This window comes from Schistosoma mansoni, chromosome 4 (genome assembly GCF_000237925.1).
Source record: "Schistosoma mansoni strain Puerto Rico chromosome 4, complete genome".
NCBI classification, from domain to species: Eukaryota; Metazoa; Platyhelminthes; class Trematoda; order Strigeidida; family Schistosomatidae; genus Schistosoma; species Schistosoma mansoni.
In genome coordinates, this window is record NC_031498.1 from 3,859,230 (window position 1) to 3,870,460 (window position 11,231).

The 11,231-nt window shown below is 31.6% G+C and overlaps 1 protein-coding gene across 1 annotated transcript in view; it reads left to right on the forward strand.

Annotated features, from left to right (window-relative positions):
• Positions 1-9,731, forward strand: part of Smp_149860 (hypothetical protein) — a gene marked incomplete at both ends in the record, with an annotated part of 16,108 nt that extends 6,377 nt beyond the window's left edge. Inside the window, 2 exons of the mRNA XM_018796574.1 lie at positions 8,521-8,711; positions 9,547-9,731. Coding sequence (XP_018651703.1) covers positions 8,521-8,711; positions 9,547-9,731 — 376 coding nt within the window. The remainder of the gene's footprint in view (positions 1-8,520; positions 8,712-9,546) is intronic.
• Between the last annotated feature and the right edge of the window lie 1,500 nt (positions 9,732-11,231).

An 11,231-nucleotide genomic window follows, 5' to 3' on the forward strand; every position in this document is an offset into this window, starting at 1 on the left:
GGAGTCCCATAATAGGACGAAACGGCCGTCACAGTGCTTCCAGGTTTTCGATGGTGGTCTAGCTTCAATTGACTCATGATTTCAACTTTGAAATATACTGAAATCTCCACAAATCCCCTTCTGATTCATTAATTTCGTGGTTTGCCGGTTTATTCCAAGTACCCGAAATGATAGTAAATAATAAAACTAAATATATATTGTAGAATAAATTAAATTTATTATAATGATGACCTCCATTGTCCAAAATGAATAGTCTATTATTATTATCATTATTATTACATAGTGTCAATCATATTTACCCCATATGCATATGCATATATAAGTAAATTTTGTCTGTCAATCAAAATTATACGATTTTTCAACATTTCAAAAGTTTAAATGATCAAATTAACCTGATTTTAATCGTTTTCTTTCTAATACAATAATCACGTACTTATCATCCAATAAGGTAAAAGTTTAAATCAGCGTAGTAACTATTTTCTATACTGGAATATTTAAGTTATTTTATAAATAATTAATCAAGATTATAGTTATTTCCATAGTTCAAATCATGAGTCAATTGAAGCTAGACCACTATGGGAAACCTGGAAGTACTGGACGGCCATTTCATCCTATTGTGAGACTCCTCAGCAGTGCGCATCCACGATCCCACCTCGCGAAATTCGAACCCTAGGACCTACCAGTCTAGCTTCAATTGACTCATGATTTCAACTATGAAAATACTGAAATCTCCCCAAAACCCCTTTTGATTATAGTTAGCATCGAATTAAACATTATCAACTATTGAATATTAAGGTGAAATTAATTTATTTTTTAGAAAAGAAGTGTATTCTGAAATAAGCTAACTGATTATTGGGGATGTTAGATCCTCAAAAACTCACTTGGTAAATGTCTTATTTTTGGAATTTTATTTTGAAAGTTTGAATTTCTTGTTTTCGTACCAAAAGCATCCCTTTTTAATTTCATGTTTTTATTTCCCAATTGGGAGGATCTTATATGTCATCGGTTCGTTGTCTCTTTTAATATGCTATTTCGTAACGTTTTAGAAAGATATATTTTTATGCTGTATATATACGCTTGAGTTGTGCTTGTGGTTGTTGTTCATGCTTCTGGCTGCTTGTAGAATACATTTCCCTGTTCTAAACTAGGACTTCTCTCTTTCTGGTTAGCGGGGCTGGGACTCATCGGAATATTTGTTCATTATGCCACTGAGTCTTCGTTCAGTTCGCAGATAAGGTGAACTCGTAGTCTCTTCAAACATAGCACTGATATTGATGAATTTTGTCACTTACAAGTAACTATCATTAGTGCAAACTCGATGTATAAAGAATGATAGTTTTGCTTAAAATTAGTCTAAACTTTTGAATTCACATCTGTTAATTAAGCTGAGAAACTTTTTGAAAATTTTCTCATTATAATCTTTTGTATGACAAAAAAAGAGTACATTTAATTGTTATCACTTTCATAGTTGAAATCATGAGTCGATTGAAGCTAGACCATCATGGAAAACCTGGAAACACTGGACGGCCGTTTCTTCTTATTATGGGACTCCTCGACAGTACTCATCCACGATCCCGCCTCTCGAGATTCGAACCCAGGACCTACCAGTCTCATTTTATTTAATTGATCTAATATATTTTAAAAGAACTGTATAAATATGTTTCATCAATGTAACTAATATAACACTGAGTTAAGGAAATTTGATTTCCACAGATTCCATGAAATTTGATTATATTCTTAATTTCTTTTTCATCTGGAGCTGATTTTCTCTCTGCTACAGTAGTTTGTTGTTGATGATGTTTGATGAACGGATCTGGAATATCTTACGTAGGTAACTGTTCATCAATACCTGTAAGTTTTTAATGGTGGTTTTGGTAGTTCTCTAACTTTCAGTTCTGTACAATGGAACTGCCTTGATTTTTGTATTGGCGATTCTTACTTTGATGTTGGCTACTTGAAGCCCTTCTAGTGTTACTGTCAGTCCCAAGCCAAGATAATGGAGAGTGGTTGAGCATAGGGTTAGCAACCCTACCACATGGAAACAAACTTGATAAAGAAAACGCTAACCAAGATTCAAAATAACCCATCTTGAAATTAATACATTCCCCTTGCTACTCGAATTAATATTGACTGTAAAATTTAAAATGATTAGATTAATAAGTCACTAAAAATGGTAATCGGTCAATGTCTGTCATTTATCACCTGAACTATTTGTTTAAAATCCTCAATCACTAATACCTCTAACACAAATGCAGCTGAGTCAGATATTTCATTAAGAAATATCAATTCTTAGTGTAGTAAGTCAAGAAGTTTCAATACATCACACTCATCCAATATCATTCCACTTTTTTCTCCACTGACTTTTCAGTTTATCTAACTGGTTGATATCTTGTGATTTAAATAATACCACCTCGACTTCGAACCTGACAAACTCACTATTAATAAAGTAGACAGTTTCTTTGTTTCTAATCTCTATCTCTTATGCTATAACTTCTCTTCAAATTTTTCCCAAGAAATTACATAATAAGTGATGTAATATAATTACACTTGCATACTAACACAAGTTCAGAACTTAAACACAATCATATCTGTTTACTTTCGTCTATTACATTTTCATCTATTAAAAAAATTTATAGATTAAATTAATTTCTCACTTATCCATTTTAATAACTATGGGAAATTAAGAAGAAAAAAAACGAATTGTCCCATAGAAATCTCGATTTGGTTACCCTTTTTTGTTATCATAACTACAAATGTTTATGTGTACATATATACCAGTAGTCTTCTTCATCAAGAGGATATTAATTATTAGCATAGATTGGTTGATAAACTTAAATGGATAGATAAATAGATAGATAGATAGATAGATAGGTAGACAATCAGATAAGGTACATCAAATAGACTAATCGATAGATAAATAAAATAGAAAAGGGTTAATTAACCAGCTTTGAATAAAAAAGATTTATTCAAGCATGAAATAATCTCAGAAGAAAAAAAAACGAATAAAAAACTTATAATGATTTTATTGATTTTTCTATTTTTTTTGTTTTTTTTTGTTGTTTTTTTTGTTTTATTTATAAACTTCATACGGTATCCAAGTTAATATTTTAATAGAAGTTGCTAAGTCATTTACAGAATAATTAAACTTATGATTTATCTAAATGGTTCTTATTTTTTAAAAAGTTAGTGTAGAAAAACAACAACAATAAAATCAATTAATAATTCATGTTTGTATATCTGATGTTTATTCAATATTGGGAAAGCGAAAAACATTAAATAAATAAATAAACGGTATTTTGTTTCTAATAAGTTTGTTTATATAATTGTGAAAATGAGGAAGATTTCATTAGATCGCGAGGCAGGATCATGGATGCGCACTGTTGAGGAGTCCCACAATAGAAGGAAACGGCTATCCAGTGCTTCCAGGTTTTCCATGGTGATCTAGCTTCAATTGATTCATGATTTCAACTATATAAGAAATTATTCAGTTGGAACATAATTACAAAAAAATCACATGTTAATAAATTTATTTAGTATTGTTTATTTGTATCTTCCTTTTGATGTTTATCACTGCAATTTATCCGTCCCTTAATGGCATATGTGCATACACTGAGTATCGCCTCCATATTGCCTTAATTCACAAGCATTATGAGCAAAGATGGATGGCGGCTAGTAATGGAATCGAGCACGCACGTTTCTTCCTATTTGAGACTCGTCATTTGGATGTGCCCACATCCCAAAATTGATATTTACCCTGGAACTCGAACCCAGTACCGTTCGCGTCAAATGCTATCGCGTAATCCACTTAGCTACTGAATATTGATAGCTGCTGGCTTGTATAATGCTTGTGAATTAAGGCGATATCGAGGCAATGCTCACAGGATGCACATATGCCAATAAGGGACGGATAAATTGCAGTCCTCATCATCAATGGGAAGAAACGTTGTATGTATTTAGTATTTTTAGAACTGCAATTTTCGAATGAAAGCGTTTCACTTTATTGGAACCATTTATAAGGTATTTGTGATTGTAATTGTAACTAATTGCAAATGCCATGATATAAGTATTTCAATATAGTGTTATTTAATGCAAACAAAGTTATTCTGAAGATATCTTTTATTACGTAATGAGGTCAGTTAAAAAAAATTTGGGGATACTTGATGATTGTTCTAACCTAATTGGGAAACTCCTCATCAATATATACACAAATTTCTTCACAGTATTCAATACAAGTCTTATGGAAAGCAGTTTATTTTCATATGGCTAAGATGAAAATGTGGAATACTGGATTTCGAATAGAAGGCTTAGACGTAACGTATCATTTTAAGGACCTGAAAGTTTTGTATTCTATTCCTTAAAGGATTGTGTGAATGTGAATATCAGTGAATAATCCAGTAATCTGAAATGTAACTAATGTCTACTATCCCCTAGTTTCATATCATTGTTAAGCTGACGTCATCCTAATTGGAAGTGATATCTGCAAATCATCAAACTAAAAAACCCTATTTATCTAATCCTACATGTGTTATATCAGAATTAGGCTTGCAAATTACACTTGGAAAAAAGCATTACAAACATAGAATTTGGATTGTAATTCATCTTTTACAAAATGTAATTCCCTATTTAACATTAGAAGGACTTTAATGAATCCAAACTATTCAACACTTGAAGTATTTAAAAGAATTTATCATAGTTGCAGGCGTGAGTCAATTGAAGCTAGAAGACCAAGGAAAACCTGGAAGTGCTCTGGCGCGAGACTGGTAGGTCCTGGGTTCGATCTCGTGAGGCGAGGTCGTGGATGCGCACTGCTGAGGAGTCCCACAACAAGACGAAACGACCATCCAGTGCTTCCAGGTTTTCCTTGGTGGTCTAGCTTCAATTGACTCGCGCTTGCAACTATGAAAATACTAAATCTCCACAAAACCCCTTCTGATAATAAAAGAATTTAGAAGATTTTCTATTAACTTTGTTTCAGTAGAGGGATTTGTTTTTTTCTCCTTAGTTATGACTATTAACTGACTTATACTTAAAAGTATTTTAATGATTTCACTTATAATCTAATCGTTAATCATTTAAGCGATAAGATCAATTTAGTAATAAGGATGAATATTCTTTATCAACAGACTTATCATGTTGCTGATACTTACAGAAAGGAAAAACAGTAATACTTAACAATTTCACCATTTAATCGATACTATATTTGTAATGTTTAGAAAAAACCTTATTAAACAACAGTTACGAATCAGAAAAAGTAACATTGTAGTGTCGGTTACTATGTTAAGCCCATGTAGTTTATTATAGCTTCCAGATAGGCCAATTTACTCTTCTTCTTAAATCACATCTTGACCTTGATAATTATTCACTTATCAACCTTAACTGTTTTTATATGAGAGTATGTGTGTGCACTTCTTATCTTATTGATCACATGTATGTAGCTTATTTTTGTTTGAGTATGAATATCGATTCACGCTTGGTTAAGTCGAGTTGGCTGACACGACTTCTCCACTGCACATTATTTCGCTTCGTTCTCTTCGCTTCGTTTCTCCGCTCGTTTGTCTGGATCAACGATTGTGTGCAATATACGATTTCGAAATTCATTCTCGTATTTGACTTAGTTAATCCCATTATTCACCAATGAGATTTAAGTTGATAATTTTATACGAAGATTAACAATATGTATATTTTCAATAACATTCAATTATATGATCTAACTGGAGTCAGATCTCGAACCACTAAAACATCACCGTAATTCACCAAGATTGTGAAAACTTAAATCATACTTACAGTTATTTGTTTTAGTCGATAAAATAGTTCTGGATAATCTGAAAATGAATCACATTCTCATGAAAGACTACTTAAAACTCATATTACTACTTGTGATTAGGATGTACAATCTGTTAGCTATTTTAAATTCAAGTATTTATCTCAGACAGAATGTAAATAATATTATTGTCATATATATTAACCGTGATGAAAACAACTGTGAATATCTTGTATGTTGTTAATACATTGACTTAAATTCTGTTGAGCTGAAATTCAGATTCTTTCATCCTAATACCATCAAATAGCTTAAGAACATACGGTCTAAGAAACGACAAATATCTATCAGTTAGTAGTGACTAGAAATAAAAAAAGAAACTTTTTTTAAAAGGGATTATCAATTTAAATAAATGTTCGAGTATTCTTTTGTATGAAAAATAATATAGTTAATTTCATTCAGTAGTACAGTTTGATTCAAGTGTGTTATGTATTTACTTCATGTTTAAGATGTTAAGATTTACTAACTCTCGTTACTAGCACTGGACGGTCGTTTCGTCCTAGTATGGGATCGTGGATGGGCTCCCGCTGAGGAGTCCCATACCAGGACAAAACGGCCGTCCAGTGCTTCCAGGTTTTCCTTGGTGGTCTAGCTTCAATTGACTCACGCTTGCAACTATGAAAATACTAAATCTCCACAAACCCTCATTTTGATTATAAGTATCATTACTTGTTTGTAAGTTTTATGCATATATATATATAATGTGATGCAATAGAATTTGATGCGAAATCAAAAAAATAATGCTAGAAGTACTAGAAGGCATTCTTCCCTTGGTTTGTGACTTTTCAGCACTACTTATTCATTATTCCATAGTAGGTGAAATTCATAATCTTCTGATCTTGTGGTAGATATCCATTTTGTCAACTCAAAATATATTCTCATTTAGATTTAGTTCATGATATAAGAAAACCATCATGTTGCGTCTACTCTATTCAACTCTAATGATTGTATGAATCTTAGTGACCAAATTCGCAACATTATAATGTTTAAATCAACTAACTCGTATAAATCATGTAACAACTGTAGACAGTTTATACAGATCTTACTTCGTTATCACTTGACTAAAGAGAAAAATATTAACCATTAAGTACAACCTATTGTATCACTGTTTTTCTACTCAGCACAATATTTAAAGATACTTATTTAAGTACTCATAGAGTTAAGAATATGATAAGGATTTTTCAATGTTTGATAGAAATCATCTTTGAAATGTACAATTCTTATTCATGAACTATTTAACTGAATAGTTTACTAACGAATTATGTAAAATTTTCCAGGATTAATGTGTTACAGAATGAAATCTGGTGATTGTAACAATAAATTTTAATAAATTGTCCAATTAGACTTAATGATAACCATAACAGACTACTTTTATTCACCGACATTGAAAAGTCCTCCGAGAATAATAAGTTAAGAATAAAAAATAATTTTTTTTAATTTTTCAAAACATCGATAAACTATGTAAAAAAATATTTTTGGCAAAATAAAGTGATGGAATAGTTAATTCATGTTATTAAGACCTTTGTGATGATCATTAAAAATACCATTTATATGTTATATATATACCAATAAGAGGTTGACCAGTTGCAGACCTAAACATCGATTGAAAGATTCAAACAAGTAATACTAAGTGAATTTAAACTTCACCCCATTGCACATGCAAGTGGCTATCAGGACTCAGTAGTTGAGTGGATAACGCGAAGATGTTTGAAGCGAAAGGTACTGAGTTCGAGTCCCAGAGTGAACATCAACTCTGAGATGCATGTACATCCAGCTGATGAGTCCCGAATAGGATGAAGAGTGTGTACTGGATTCCACTACTAGCCACTATCCATCTTTGTTTATTTATATGATTTGTTTTTGTTATAATTAACTTATACGATATAAAAATCTAATTAACACCTCAAGTGAATGTAAGAACTTTATAAATTATTCAATCAGTTTGTTCATACTACTTAAAACTCTACTTTAGTTTTTCTTGATTTCATTTATATAGCATACATTTAGCTATTCAATAGCATAGACGATGGAATATTTAAGACAGTTTTGTGTTTGTTGATTGATTTAAATCAGTTTTATAACATTCTATATTAAGGGTAAAGAGTTTGCAGTTTATTTTTATTTGGAAAGAATGTATTTCTGCTTCAGGTAACCTTCAATTTCTTACGAAGTATAAAACCTTGAAGGTCAGTTTTGATTAAAAATTGACATCAATTGAAAAATCACTGAAAGTAGGGAAGTATTGGAATATACGTTTTGTCCTATTTTAAAACTGTAAATAATTAAGAATCATAGACCCTACACAATATAGAAATAGGACAATCTAATCTTATATTGAATGCATTAATACCGGTAGACCATCGATTGTGAATCTAATAATTCGTAATTTAAACTGAAATCAGTTCCTGATATTATTTAAATGCTATTCAGTGATGTGGGTGATATTTATGTTATTGTTGATACAGGTGAACTCCGTCGGTTACACAGTTGGTTTTTTGTAGCAATAAATCAATGAAGTTTAGTCATATTCTCAAAAGTCTACTTAGGCATTAATATGTGGAATTCAAAACTTTTTTCTTTGAATGTCTATACTTGTGTTAATTTGTAAGTTTGTGGTTAGTAAAGGCATGACAAAACAATATATTCTAATACTTTCTTTCGTTATGTGATTTCTTTTTTTAAATTTATTTTATTCCACTCAGTGATAATCCAGATGTAGATGTTTTGGGTTCAAATCTGTACAATAATTTTTTACGTCGATTTCGTCATGTTTCCGGTGGTGATAAGTCTCCAACGGAGGGACATAGTCAATATAAAAAGGTGTCAGTAGCACAATCACGTACTGTACCACCGAATGCAGCGTTTCTTCCTCAAACTGCTAAAGGAATTGACTGTAAGTTGTGCTTTGACAGAGTAATGATGATTTATTTTTAAAAATCAAATAAAATCAACTCACTAAACTCATAAATTTGATAGGTAAATTGAGTTACTTCATAGTATTGAGTTTTATGTTTTGTAGTGAAATTGTTACAGTCTCTATGATTGTTGGAAAATTTCTTCGACTATATTCAAACGATAATTTAGGAAGGGAATTAAATGTAATCTTGGCTTTTTGTGAACGCTCTGTATGATAACTTTCTTAATTTATTGGTCATATTGTGGTATGTGCTACTGATGTCGATAGATACAAGCAGTATGTATCATCGATCAAAAGTGAAATACCTGGCATCACAAGGTTAAGAAGATAACACAAAAGAGGACGACAATAAAGAATGATTGCTGTGAAGATGAGAGAACAGTCAAGTTTTAGACAATTGATTAAAAATTCGCAAATGAAGTATTTACTGTATGGTTCTCAGATTTTAGTCAAGAATTCTGTAATGTCGGGTTCGAATTGTTGGTTTTCCCTCACTTGTGTTCTCGTTCACTACAGTATCTATTCTAATCTGCTGTCATAAACAATAAGGGATTGTTTAAGCAATTTTATGTTTATATACATTCAATTGCCCCCATTTTTGTTCTCTTTCACTACAATATTAGTGCTACGGTAGAGAGATAAAGAATGATAATAGTTAGTTTTCAGCGTTTAGCATAGGCTTTTCAAAGCAGGTCACTGAAAAAATGGGCTGATAATACATAAGAACACTTAATATGTTAAAAAATTGAACATCTAACTAGACTTTTCTTTAATTTTGTTTAAGCTGTTCTTTTTTCTCTACTCTAAAAAGCTATATTAGTTAGAACTGGAGTATATAAACCAACAGAAGGAACAAGAGTACATTATTGTCATCGTGATTTTCAAGGTGCAGCTGATCTTGTTTTACCAACATTTGAAGTTGAAGATTGTCTTGAAGGTGTTCAATTAATTTTAAATTTACAAAAATTTCATCCTGATAAACAAATAGCAAAATAAATATAAAAGAACAATGAACTAAACCTTATGTCAATCTATTTGTTTAAATAACTTAACAACAAGTTATTATCATTGTTTAAAAATTTTTTTTGCAAAACATCACTGATTCTAGTTCAAAATTTCCTGTTTCTAAGGGATTATTCTAAAGAAAAAAAAGAAACAATATTAATTGTATAAACTATATATTCAATGATTGATTTTTTTTTGGTGTACAAGTGTTTCCTTATCTATATTTGGTCATTATTACTAGTCATATTATCATTATTATTGATATTTCATTGTTTGTCTGTATGTGATAATATATAAGTGAAAAAGAAAAAGAAGAAAATCTTGGATCATTTTACATGAGTTTCTTTGTTTTACAAGTTACCTTTTTGTCTTGTATTCCATTTAACAATTTCCTCTTTATTATCTATTACTTGTTATAAATAAGAAATAAAGTAGTAAAACAAAGTTTGTTCATTGTTTATAGTATGTAAACCAAATAGAATAAAATTTTTAATAGATCAGAAGGGGTTTTGTGGAGATTTCAATAATTTCAAAGTTGAAACCATGAGTCATTTGAAGCTAGACCATCATGGAAAACCTGGAAACATTAGACGGCCGTTTCGTCCTATTATGGGACTCCTCAGTACTGCGCATCCACGATCCCGCCTCGTGAGATTCAAACCCAGAACCTACCAGTCTTGTGCAAGAGCACTAAACCAACAGACCACTGAGCTGGCCAGCATCCAACGGTGCTAATGTCTAACATCAACCAATCCACGAAATCTGAGCAACCGTTCACCAATTGTCTTCAGTGAGTTGATATCTCTACAACACACGTGGTTGAACTCCACTGATCACTGTGAGGCGGGATCGTGGATGCGCACTGCTGAGGAGTCCCATAATAGGACGAAAAGGCCGTCCAGTGCTTCCAGGTTTTCGATGGTGTTCTAGCTTCAATTGACTGATGATTCCAACTATGAAAAAATTGTTAATGTTGATATGACTCATATAGAATGTTAATTTGAATCTGTATATATGTTAAGCGAAAATGTTAAGATCTGTGATCAGAATAAATACGGATCAGATAGGGTAAGAGAGAAATGATAGTGTAATTACAATTCGATCGAGTGGAAGATTAAATTCTGTGAAAAATTAGTAAGACGTAATAAGGAGGGATCAATGCGAAGTGAATGAATCATGTATGGGGGAGATTAATAATGATGTACAAGATTTGTGAATAAAGATAACAGAGACAATTACATTTGACTACGAAAGGTCGTAAGTACATAGTCAAATTAGGTCATCCAATAGCTAGGATTATTATTGAATAATTAGCCTTGCGGTTGGCCAAGGGAAGAGCAGGGTTTAGAGATATTTCTTCTGTACGCATAAGTCCGGTTTCATCATCCTGATGGCCACTGCCTCAGTCTGGCCATTTTTTCGGTTTATTAATTTGGATTATATAGTTGTAGAACCTGTAGAGAATTTATCGAAAAGAATATTCTTCGTTCA